Source organism: Aplysia californica, unplaced genomic scaffold, assembly GCF_000002075.1.
Source record: "Aplysia californica isolate F4 #8 unplaced genomic scaffold, AplCal3.0 scaffold00492, whole genome shotgun sequence".
NCBI classification, from domain to species: domain Eukaryota; kingdom Metazoa; phylum Mollusca; class Gastropoda; order Aplysiida; family Aplysiidae; genus Aplysia; species Aplysia californica.
The window spans coordinates 475,771-489,185 of NW_004797762.1; the positions used below are offsets into that span (position 1 = coordinate 475,771).

General features: G+C 37.8%; 1 protein-coding gene across 1 annotated transcript in view; it reads left to right on the forward strand.

Moving 5' to 3' along the window:
* Positions 1-8,614, forward strand: part of LOC101857588 (pikachurin) — a gene marked incomplete in the record, with an annotated part of 75,439 nt that extends 66,825 nt beyond the window's left edge. Inside the window, 5 exon segments of the mRNA XM_013086688.2 lie at positions 1,025-1,205; positions 3,407-3,485; positions 5,371-5,604; positions 6,236-6,339; positions 6,990-8,614. Coding sequence (XP_012942142.1) covers positions 1,025-1,205; positions 3,407-3,485; positions 5,371-5,604; positions 6,236-6,339; positions 6,990-7,153 — 762 coding nt within the window.
* Between the last annotated feature and the right edge of the window lie 4,801 nt (positions 8,615-13,415).

Below are 13,415 nucleotides of genomic sequence, written 5' to 3' on the forward strand. Positions count from 1 at the left end.
ACAATCAGGAAACGACAAATGCCGTTTTTGGGACACATAAAGAGACATAATAAGGGTCTTGAACATCTAGCTCTCACTTGCAAAATTGAGGGAAAGCGAGGCAGGGGAAGGCCCAGAACAACATACTTGGGGAACCTAAACAAATGAGTAACAGAGACTGATCAGGGAAAAGTGGCTTTTTTTTTAGAGCATCCGAGCAAAGGAATGAATGGAGAACCGTGATCACCGATGTCCGTCTGGCACTGGATGATGATGATGATGATATAGGTCCATCTTCAGTCTTGTGTGTTTGATATATCTGATATTGCTATGGCCTTAGGCTAACTGACATATCGTTTAATTTTTATGGTCTGGTTTTTTTCTTCTGTTTTTCTAATTTATTTTTTTTTGGGGGGGGATCACTTTTTAAACTGTATATGTTTAAATAATTTAATTATTTTGTGGAGCTGATGGCCATTACCATATCAATGTGTTTCTTTTTCTCATATAAGTCAGCATAGTTGACTACTGGAACTGCATCAGTGTGGGTTTTTTGTTAAAACAAAGAGTCACAGTTTAAAATAGTACTGTCTGATTTCCTTCATGTGTATTTGCTTTTTAATTTTCTTTTTTACTGAATGCTATCTATTTACTTTTTTGTAAACCTACCCTGGTTGTGGCTCGGTCCGACGTTGTGTCCTTGGGAAAGGCTCTTTACGCGAACTTCCCACTTGGTTCAGTCCTTTCGGAGACGGTCGTTAAACTAGGAGGCCCCGCCTCTTAAATAACCTAATAGTGTTGATAGGGACATAAAACCCATACCATTTCACCATTTCTTTTCATCAGGTTGTGGGTGGGTGGTTGGTGGGTGCTCTGGTGTGGTTTGCTTCTTCTTTCCTATCAAACATCTATCGTCTTTATCGCCCCTCCTTCTTTTTTATGTTTGTTACTCTCTTGTAACACCTCTAATCTTTGGCTCTTATATGACCTTATTGTGTTGCAAGTGCAGTAAAACTCTTACTGAATCTCAACTTAAACTACCCAGGTCGTGGTGAACAAGAGGACCATCAGTCTGCTGGGCAATGCTGTGGCGGGCGTCAATGTCGGGCCGTGTTCTCACCCCTGTGCGGGCCAGCCCTGCCTCAACGGAGGCGAGTGTAAGCCCGTGAGGGACGCCTACACCTGCTACTGCCCCATTGGCTATTCCAACACAAACTGCGAGGACGGTAGGTGTTGTACCCGACAATTGTCCTGTGTCGAATGAATATATGTAGATACAGAAAGAACAAATGTGTAATTTTTAAAATTAAAAAAAAAATTTTTTCCCCCTTTTTTGGGGGGGCGGGGCTCGCTTTGCTTTTAACAAATATTTGATAGGGGTAAAGATTTTCCTCCTTCTTTGTGGAAGGCATGATTTTTTTAATTTTTCGGGAAATCTTTATCAAATCTATGCTGCTCTGAAGTTACACTTAATTTAACGTTGATGTTTGATATAAAGCAAACACAGAAGCTCAGGGGTTGTTGTTTTTTTAAAGAGATTAGTTCCCTTTCTTCATAAGGAATAGGACAGATATTGTTTGGGCCTAGGCACACAGATAGAGTTTAGTCCTAATAACACTATTACAGTTTGGTCATATAAACACAGATAAAGTTTGGTCATATAGAGTTTGCTCATATTAACAGAAATAAAGTTTGGTCATATTAACACTGATAAATTTTTGCCATATTTAACTCAAATAATGTTTGGCTATATAGAGTTTGGTCATATTTAACACAAATAAAGTTTGTTCATATTAACACCGATAAATTTTGGTCATATTTAACACAGATAAAGTTTGGTCATTTAGAGTTTGGTCATATTAACATACATAAAATTTGGTCACACATACAGAGTTTGATCATATCAAAACACATAAGGTTTGGCCATATTAACACAAATAAAGTTTGGTCATTTTAACACCGATAAATTTTGGTCATATTAGCACAAATTATAAAGTTTGGTCATATAGAGTTTGACCATATTAACAGAGATACATTTTGGTTGTGTAGAGTTTGGTCATATTAACACACATAGAGTGCGGTTATTGTATCACACCCTGGACAGTTTCATGACATGTAGGTGTCTTCACAAATTTTATATCAATACTGGCTTTTAAAAAAGGGCGCTAAACCCATAGGTTGGGAATTGTCAGGATACTTTTTTAGTTTGGATATTGGTGGATTTCAGTCTACTAAGGGATGCAACTGAGGAAAGAAATGTTCAGACTTTGGATAAAGTAAGAATGAGCCTGTATTTTTTGCTTGAGCAAAGCACAAGTCGTGCAATTCATTAAAAAAATTCAGACTTTTTACTCCTAGGTTCGTTGTGATAAGCTGTCTCCCCTGCCTAATGCAAAAAAAAATTATGAAATTATGAAAACAGCCCAAAAATGAAATTTTGCGATTCTGTTAATTTTAACTAAGAATGATAAAGGAAAACAATCAGAAATTATGCAAAAAATGATCAAATTTAGCTAAATTTTGCGGGGTGCATAAAACCCGGGGTCAGGATAAGTCAGAAGTTTTCAGTCATTTTTATCTGGCATTTTTTTAAATCAAAGAAAAAGAGACAAAAGAAAAGGTGGTTATTTATCTGTTGTGCCTTTTGAAAAGTACCGCGGAAATTGTTCATGACGGTCACCCATTGCTGAACTGAGAAGTGTTTGTCCTCGGCAGGGGTGTCTTTAACAGTATCATTAGGCCTATAATATAGAAAAATGCAGGGGGGGGGCAGGGGTGTCTTTAACAGTATCATTAGGCCTATAAGATACAAAGATGCAGGGGGGTTGGGGGGGTGGCAGATGTGTCTTTAACAGTATCATTAGGCCTATAAGATAGACAGATGTGTCTTTAACAGTATCATTAGGCCTGTAATATATAGAAATGCAGGGGGGGGGGAAGTGGACTATGGTTGTTTGTACAGGTGATTGTCTTAGATCTGTAGGTGCCGTTACAGCGGCTTCAACTGTGTTTGGGAAGATTGGGTTTGTTTTTTTCTTTTGTTTTTGCGAAGCGAAGAGAGGGTTTACATGCTTGTTTTTTTTTGTTTTTGCAAAGCACATTAAACTGTCTCCCAGTAAAAATTTGTAAGGTATATAAAAGTAATCGATACTGTCTGTTTTCTTCAACTCCATCGAGTTTCTAACTGGTCAGTTATTCATGATAATGACTGAGCCTTGTTAAATATCTCATTTTGCAATGCGTAAAAAAATAATCGCAACAGTATACCATTTTTCAAAAATCATCAAGGTTTATTTCTCTAACTTTTGGGCTGTCGTATTTTCTACCTCATTGCATGTATCTTAATTGAAAAAGCATAATTTCTTGCAAATTCTTGTTTTCCATAATTTGTCTCATAAAGTTCTTGTTGCTATATTGTTTTCTTCAGAACAAGCACAGCTGCCCAATAAGCCGATGTTCAGCGGACAGAGTTTCCTCCAGTATAGGGACAAGGAAATCACTAAAAGGTGGGAGAAATCTTAAACATGGTTTACTAGCTGGCTTTTGAATTTGGATAAAGAAGAAAACATGTAGCTGTATGATTTCATCCGAAAATGTTAGTTTGGCTACAAGAGTAGGAATTTATTTTTGTTTCTGTTAATTGAAAGTTTTGACTTTTTGACAAATCGTTTGCGCAGTATGTAGTTGGTATTTATGTTCAGTTACCATCGGCAAAACAAATAGTCAATGTAACCCTGTTACCCAAAATTTTACTTAAAATGTTATCTTTTCAGTATGCTTTTCCTGGACTAACTCAGACAAACATCTTCCGTTAAGCACGAAAGAAAACCAAAGCTTAACTTTTAGTTTACAAAAACCTTTTCAAATTATTTTTTGTTTATCAAATTTTGTCATACAATTTTTGAGCGTCAGAAACATCCAAATAATGCGGATCTTATTTAACCTGTTTATTTAATATAACTACCAAACTGAGTAGAAGTGAATGCTCCATGCAGCAAACGTACAGTTTACATATAGATCAGATGGATTAATTGAGATTAAGGGTTTTTAATACCACTGTAAACAACTGAGCGATGCCATGCACCAACAGAAATGGCTTGATATATACTCAGAGTTAATGAAAAAGCTGTCAAACTCTCCACAGGGTCTCTTGTGGTCTAGAGGTAACGGTGTTCGCCTCTCTTTCTGTAGGTCCCGGATTGGAAACCTGGCAGCGACAGAAATTTTCTTCTCAAAACTTTTCTCGTTTCACCTCCTTTTCTGCATTCAATATTGATTCCTACCACTCCAAAAAAGTTTAATGCGAGCACTGTAAAACTTTTACCATCTTAACCTTAGGGCATGCATCAGGATAATATTGAGTTATTACGGTTAGAGTACTGAGTATGTATCTAGCTTAAGATTATTATTGTTTATATTACTGTTCATTTATAATATACCCATGACTGTAAGGCTGAACGTGCGCATGTGTGTGCGTGTGTGTGTGTGTGCTTGTGTACGTGGTGAAACACCGCACCAATGTGCCAGGATCTGGACAATAAAGATGTATCTTATAAAACAAAAAACAACCTCTCCACAGAGTGGTTGGCGGGTGCTCTGGTGTGGTTTGCTTCTTCTTTCCTATCAAACATCTATCGTCAGTATCTTCCCTCCATCTTTTGTGTTTGTTACTCTCTTGTAACACCTCTAATCTTCGGCACTTATATAACCTTATTGTGTTGCAAGTGCCGTAAAACTTTTACTCATCATCCAGTGCCAGATCTGCGATAGACATCGGGGATCATACTTCTCCATTCATTCCTTTGCTCGGATGCTCTCAAAAAAAGCTAGGTTTCCCTGATCTTTCCTTGTTACCCATTTGTTTAGGTTCCCTAAGTAGGTTGTTCTTGGCCTACCCCTGCCTCGTTTGCCTTCAATTTTGCCAGTGAGAGCTAGATGTTCAAAACTCATACTAAAACAAACAAACAACCTCTCCAAACCCCCGGGGCAGTGCCACTGACTGTAGTGTCTTTAGGCCGTTCCCAAACGGGGGACATTTCTCGTTCAAGCATTGTAGAATTGTAAATGGGCTGACTCATGTCACGCTATAACAGTGCCTGATCTACAACAGGGAACTGCTGCTTTTTCTTTCCTGATCCTTACTATTGTCGTTTTCCTCTACTTCTTTTGTACATTTGTCACTCTCTTGTGACCTGCTATTTTGGGTGCCTTGATAGTCGAAGCAGACCTTGTGCTGTTGAAGCTAGAGAGGTGAGCAGTCTAAGTCTGATTCCCTGTAAAGACTTCTCTTTTGACACCCACCCCTTGGCGCTCATATGACCCTTTGCAGTTGCGAGCGCCGTAAAACCCTCTACTATAAAATTTAAAAAAAAATAAACAACCTCTCCACAGAGTGACGGGCGACAGGATGGACTTACAGATTCACCTGCGGCCACGTGGCCCGGACGGCCTTGTGTTCTGGAGTGGGGAGGACCTGAGTGGCCCGACGGGCCGGGATTTCATGGCCTTGGCCTTCCAGGGGGGGAGTCTACAGCTGCGCTACAACCTGGGCAGTGGGGAGGCTATGATTGGCTACAATGACTCGCGGCTTTTTGACGGGGGCTGGCATTTTGTCAGGGTTCAGAGGTAATTATTATTATATTATTATTATTATTATTATTATTATTATTATTATTATTATTATTATTATTATCATTATTATTATTATTATTATTATTATTATTTTGTCAGGGTTCAGAGGTAATTATTACTATTATTATTATTATTGTTATTTTGTCTGGGTGCAGAGGTAATTATTATTATATATTATTATTATTATTATTTTATTATTTTGTCAGGGTGCTGAGATAAAATGATGAAAAGATTGTTGTTTTTGTGTGTGGGAGGGAGGTGTGGGTTGGGATATTTACATGCGTTTGAGAGGGGGTTTTCTGTCACTGTGCTGTGGGGGAGGGGGGGGGGGGGGGGGGAGAAGAGGGGTTCCTGTGGTCTACAGTTGTGCTCCAATATAAGCAGAGTAAAGGCTACCTGAGCTCATTTGCCGAAACTGGCATCCCTTGCTGTCCTTCAGCATTTTCTATCTGCTTCATCTTGCCTTTTCTCAACACTAAATGGTAATCCTTTTGTTTACATGCTCTTCGCTGCGATAATTTTATCCATTCTTTTTTCAACATGTTATTTTGCTTGAATTGCACCTGTTCTTTACGTGCTATAATAATAATCAAATGCTGATTGCTGAATTCTCATATCTTTACAGAGACAAGCAAGACTCTTATATGGAGATAGACGGGAAGGAGATAGTGGAGGGCAGCTCTCCCGGAGGCTACACTTCTCTCAACACCAACAAAGTTGTTTATCTGGGTGAGTGGAAAGGAGGATTTGATGATAGTAGTAATGATAAAGATAATTATGAAAATGATAGTAATAATGATAATTATAACAATAGGAACTTCTATAGTTCGTTATCCTTAGAAGGTTCTAAGCACTGCACAATGCAGAATTATCAGTCGATCGACAAATCAAACAACAGAAAATGCACTTTATGAGACCGTTTAACGTCACACACAAATATGCGTGCATGTGGGCACACGTATGTGCGTGCACAGCTCACAGACTTGCACGCATTATCACTTACAAAATTTACTGGCAGAGGATAGATTTGAACAAATGTCTTTCTACTTTGCTTATCTCTCTCTCTGGTATTGTTATACGCATTTCTTTTGGGCGGGAATTTTAATTTTACGGAATGAAGCCTATAAACAAATGATCTGCAAAAGTTTCTGGAACACAAATATATATTGATGAACTTGTAGAATAGATATAATACTAAATGAGTTGGATTGTTTCTGGAATAAAGTTTGAAGCTATAATCTTTCTCAAGATCTCACCCCTTTAATCGCCCATCTTAAAGTCGTATTTGCCGACAGTATTTTACTTTGTTTGGGAGCCTGGGTTTATTAACCACTCAACCGTACCCCCAGTATCAGTCAGTGTTCTGTTTCCTTCCACAGGCGGTATGCCAAACATTATGGAGGCGACCGGAGGGCGTTTCATGACGGGTTTCGTGGGTTGCATCAAAGGACTTAAACTGGCCACGGATTATGACGTGAAACTTTTAGGTCATGCCTACCGCGGCCGTAACGTCGTACAGTGCAAGAAAAAGATGTTTTTGTAGTTTGTATGGTTCATTGTGCTTTTTCACCTTCATACTTTTAGATTTTTTCTCTCGTCTAATTGACGTGTCAATCAGGTTTTATTGATGATGTTTAGGTTTAATTTACTGGTAAAAGTAGTATAAATCAGAAAGATTCTTTTAAAAAATGATTGTTCCTTTCCTGAAGATTTATTTAGGCTTGGCTTCTGCTTGGGAAAGAAAATGAAGGAAAAGATGGTTGTCCTGTTTCAAGATGTGGGTGTCTCCTCTTATGTCCTTATACATTAGTTGTGAGATTATAACCCTGGAGAGACAGCCTGTAATTTCCTGAGTACCAAATAGTGGAAAGAAACAACATACAAAGTGTGCATGCTGTTCGTACACTTGGATTGCACCTCACAACCTCCTTTCCTCTTTGAAGATGTGAGAGGTGTGTAGTTTTTGGGTGTCATGTCGTCCTTGTTGCTTGAAATGGGGGATTGAGTCTCCCTAGCCTCATCATAGTCTCATCCAAATATATGAAGATTGCTGGCAACAGACGAGAATTGCTTTTTTTTATGAGGCCAAATGCACACTGGCAGTTCACGACATAAATTTATCTTTTTTTTCCTAGGCACACCAGCATTTGCTTTAGGAAAATTGTTATTTCTTTGTGCTCTGCCAAGTTGTTCCTGAATGAGCATAAGTGGTTGATTGACTAATCTGTTTTTGCTCGGAATTGAATGTTATGAATGTCAATGAATAAGAATAAGAAACAACCTTTGGAAGCCTACTTTTTAGTTAGTCTTTACACCAAACTCTGTTGATTATGTCAAAACTTTAAAATACCACATTCGTCATTTTATGTAAATTGTCCTTTGATGAAAAAGATTTGTCTTTTATGCAGAGGTGAGAATATGAGAGAAAATGTTGCTGATGGATTTGAAGTATATGTCCCGGAGGTCTGTTTGGTTACTTTGATTTATTTTTCAGGCCTATTAGTCATCTAGATGTGCGTCATTTGATAATCACTAAGTTAATATTAGAGTTTACAATTGTCGATTCTTTTCTTCTTTTTTCTTATAATTCGAAATCAAAATGTTTTGAAATATTTTTAAATCCAAAGATTTTTTTTTCAAGTTTGACGCTTGTTTTTTTACTTGTTGTTTTTTTTTCACATTCCCAATCTTTATGCGTCATTCGAATGTACATATTGTTCTAATGTGTAGTTTGTCAAGTGTCATTTTGAGTTTAATGTGTATAATTTCGTACTTCGATCCAGAAAAGGATGACTTAAAGTTTGCTCATTTTGTTGTGATGAGAGTAAAGTCAGAACCCCAGACCCACCCATTTCGGGGACAGTGTTTATTGAGCAAGTACGTAGTCAGACCTGAAAGTTTCACAAAGTGCTTGTGGTTGTTGAGGAATATGATGTTGCTATTTCTTTTCCGATACTCTTTGGTTTACATTCACCCGTTGGGTTCCCCCTACCCCTTTAAAAAATTTTTTTTTTTTTTATAAAGAAATTTTGAACTGATTCATATGATGATCTGCAAGTTGTTTTTACCCTTGCAAGTGGACCAAACATTAAAATGTCTCGGGGTCAGTATCGTCAAGCACATTTCTCGGTGTGCTGGAATGCGTCCCTGACTCGATGATATAGCCATTTGTGGATCTTGGTTCGTAATATACCTCTGTCTTCACTTTTGCCTTCTCTTGGTTGAAAGTGCCACGCCGTTATTGTGAGAGTTCCAGTGGCTTGTTAGTGAGTGTTCTGTCATTTTAGAGGTTCATTACATATGCTATTGGGGTTTTTTTTTGTATTGTCAGATGGTCAAAATACCTGAGTCTGTTTCTGTCAAAGAAATCAGTTTGACCTTAGTTGGGTTTTTTTCCTTTTTTTTTTTTCTAAATTCAAGCTACTGGCCCTTGATCGCTTTTCTATTTCCCAGACTTTTCCTTCCTTCACACTGACAAATATAGATCTATGGTCTGTCCTTCTCCTGATCTCCCTCCCTCCTTCCCCCTGATGCTTTTACATTCAAACGTATATGTGTCACGACGCGGTGAAATCAGGCGTACGTCATTTTTTGTGCACGTGGAGTTATTGGTGTCATCTGAAAGCTTGTTCATTTATCTTGCTTTTGATGAAAATAATACCCATCTGTCTTGAGCAGAAGTGAAGATATTTGTGACTTTGTTTCAGCGATAAAGATAGCAAGAAAATTGCCGCCAAAGTTTGGTGACTACATATTTTGAGCTTTTAATCAATGTTTTTCAATATCATTCATATGGAAATGTGTTTTTATTTGGACATAAAAGGGTTGAACAAAAAACCAAAAATTTGATTAAAATTGCAACAAAACTGGTGGGAAAATGCCTGTTTCTCCAATTTTGTTATTTTGACGAGCGCCTGATTTCACCACGACACCTCACATATGAAGCTCAGTGGTTGAGCTGAGGTTTTGTTACTGCGATGGTGCCCCCCCCCTTGTTTCTGTTGTGAGCATAATGCTAAACTGGTTGTGCCCTGGAGACTGCTTTCTATATCATCAAGCAATTGTAGCAGAAGATTGAGTGTAGCTTGCACAATTTATGTATATATATATATGATTATACATAAAATGCCAGTTGTAGTTTTGCTTTGGGATGTTTTACTGTAATGCAGTTTCCACCGTGAGTAGGGCCTGTTTTGTCGGCTGTCATTGGTTGGCTTCATCGCTCTTTAATTGAAGAGATGGAAAGAGATCATAATTTTGAGGCTAGCATGTTCTTTTTTAGATTGACAATTTTTGTTTGAAGTGCTTGCTACTCTTTAAAAAATGTTGTGGTTAAATGTCATAGTATGTGACAAAATGAGTTACTTCTCATATTTTAGGCCTATAGACATAGATACGTCAAATTTATTTGTTATGCTTACACAGTGTATTTGTATGAAATGATAAAAGAAATGTTAAACTTGAAGAAAATGGCATCCGTTAATGATCTACAAATTTGACCCTTGTGCCGATTTTTGTCCCATATCTCCATCCATGGACTGCGAGAAGTAACTCATTTTGTCAGTATGCTTCACATTTGTGGATTGTGAGAAGTAACTCATTCTGTCAGCATGCTTCACATATGTTTGTTTTTACAAAAGAAAAGAATATCACAAAAGTACTTTTCTTATGTGTGGAAATCTTCTTTACAAAAAAAAGACCAACGAACAAGAAAGACAAAATGGAGGTGAAAGGCTAGTGAAATTCCTTTCAGACGTGTACAAGGTATTGCCCAGTTGTTCAGCAAGTCGTGCTAACAGGTCTGGTGAATGTCCATCATACAGTGTGACCTTGCTTTTGCTGCTTGAACAAGTGTAGTTCCAAAAGTTCCAAAGGTTATCTGCTTGAGACTGAAAGGAAAGAATATATTCTACTCGTTCCATTTTGCAACATTATATCGATGAGAGACATTTTATCAGATGAGAGGATGCTCCAAGTGGGGTTTTGTTTATTTTTTTGGTTATTCTCTCTCTTCCCCACTCTCTTTTTCAATCAATGGTTTAAAAAATACTTGTGCAAGTATTTTTAAAAAGCATAATATTGCCCTGAAAGCTGGTCAAAATATTATCTTTCTAGCTTTTCCCAATTATCTGTCTGAGAAATTGTATTATTTGTTATTTGGTCATAAATGCTGTACTGTATCTAAAAAAAAATTGTAGACTGATATTCCTTTTCCTCCTCACAGATTTGAATCAGAGAAATAAATGTTTAATTCTTTTAGGGGATTAAGAAAAATAATGAAAGTATTTTATACTGACTTCTCGTGTATGTCTCAAATGTATGTTACACAAGTGAAAGGAAATATAGTTATTTATGCATGCTTTCATATTTATATGTACCCGGAAATTACACAAATTGAAATCTGAATTTTTTAACAGACTATTTTCTTAAGAACCACACCAATATACGGAGAATGTTTGTGAACTTTTTGCCATTCCCATAATGTGACATTTTTGGGATTGAGCAGATGGTAAGATTTGTGAAATTCTTATGGTCCTTCAATGGCTGTGACTTGGGACTGACTGGTTGTGCAACATTTGTGGTTTTTTCTTTCCTATACATGAACCCCCTCCCCTACCCCCTCTTGTATCTTTTTCTGTTGTACATTTTGTATGAAAAGTAAATATCAATATCATTGATGGCTGACTCGAATCGTGTATTTGCTAAATTAGGTCAAATACTTTTTTTGTCTCAAATTATGGTGTTTTTTTTTTGTTTTTGTTTTTTTTAAACGAATGCAATTATAATTGGAAATACTGTAATGGATGAAAAGAAAATTCTACTTAAAATTTTGAGCAGTTTTAGGCTGTATTGGGGGTAAACAAATAAATTACCCCCCCCCACGCCAAAATGTTTTTAACTTAATTCAGACGATATACGTTTTGAGTGGGACGGTATCATTCACCAGAAAGATCTGATCACTCTGATTGGCTGTCCCGTTTTCTGCTTCCTTTGTGCTCGCCACGCTCCTTACTTGTACAGATTAGTAGACGAGGTCGCACTGCTTGTTCACGTGGAGCTTTATGTGTGGGTGGGTGGTTGGAGGGCGCTATAAATGGGTCTTACTTCCCCCATCTGTTGTGTCTGTGCTTTGTCCAACTAGCACTAACCAGCTGCTGTAGCGTCGATGTACTTCCTCGGGCTAAAAGCTTCATTGTCTGCCGGTCTAGACCAACATTTTGCGAATAATTTGTAGTTGGTGTAGATTATTGTGGAGATGTGCTCCTGGTTTTTTTCTTTTTCGTCTCAGACGGAGAAATGCTATTTATCAGTTTATTTATTCAAGGAGTTCTTTTCTCTTTGGAAAAGAACAGAGAGCCGCCCCCCCCCCCCCTTTTATTTTGTCCTCTTGTTTCATGTGCTTTTAGCTATTCATATTGAGCATAATTACACCCTCCCTGTTGTGAGCTGTAATGTATGTCAATGACAGTTGTTGGATATGTACTTTGTTTCTCAAATTCACCTCTTTTTTTTTCAAGTTACTTTTGAGACCGTAAGAATATTATTATTATGGCAGTCTCTGTCTAACCTCCCTATCCTTGAGCAGAGATCAGTGAGTCAGGCATTGTTCAGGTGACTTTGTTACTTAAATCTGTCCCCGTCGTTTTATTCAGGAAAAATTCTGACATTAAGCAAACTGAGCCCCAAAATGTGAAATTATGTGATTATGTTAATTTTAACAAAGAACGATAAAGGAAAATAATCAGAAATTTTGCAAAAAATTATCTAATTTTGTTAAATTATGCGGGGTGCATAAAACCAAGGGGACAGATAAATGTGAGCATGGAGATACTATGGCAACGTTATGTTGTCAAGAAATGACAAACTGACCAGGTGGGGGCAAAGGCATGGATGATTTGACGTGTGTGTGAGTGTACTCCAGGCTTTGACGTGGAATCCACATGGAAAACGTAAGAAAAGAAGACCAAAGATGACATGGAGGCGAGCTATACAAGCGGAAATGGAAAAGGCGGGGACATCATGGAACCAGCTAGAAAAGGATGCACAGGACAGGCTTCAGCAGGAGAAATATAGTTGATGGCCTATGCTCCACTGGGAGTTAAAAAGGGCAAGAGAGAGAGAGAGTGCTCAGAACATATATCAGATGTTGCCTGCCTGCCTGCCTTCAAAGGTGATGGTCTGGAGTTCTAGTGTTGCTCTTTGATGAGGGAATTCCGCTTTTTGGGCGTTTTGTTAGGATATTACTAATAGCAAGTGTGTGAGGTCAGTTTGACTTTGTCTCTTCCAAGACTGCGCTGAAATGAGGGATTTTTGGGAGATTTTGATACTCTATTCGCCAAGGATAATGTTGCCTCTGAAATGTCAATATGCCTCTAATTAACTTTAAGACTCAATATTTTTCTGAGACAGATATCCAAGTCTTTTTGTATAATTTTGCACTGATGTTTTGGTGGAGAAAAAGCAGCTGATGTTCCCTGGTCTTCAGCATAACCAAGCTGGAAATGCTTTTTCACAGCAATATATACGAGTTCCTAACTGACTTCTTTCTGTCTTCTTGTTGCACTGTCTTTATGTTGCTGTTGTTTCCTTTGTCAAAGATAAAAAAGCATAAGCAGGTTGGTGCAATAGAAAGGTTTTTTTCATAGTGCAATTTCTTCTCTCTATTTATCTTTGGCTTCTTTGTATTTGGACTCGGTTCAGTGTGGACCATGACGTTATTTTATAGCGGGAGTCCTTTGTCCTTTTCGGTGAAGGCAGATCAAAATGACCCTGTCTGTGCACCTTTGATAATTAAAGACGCTGCC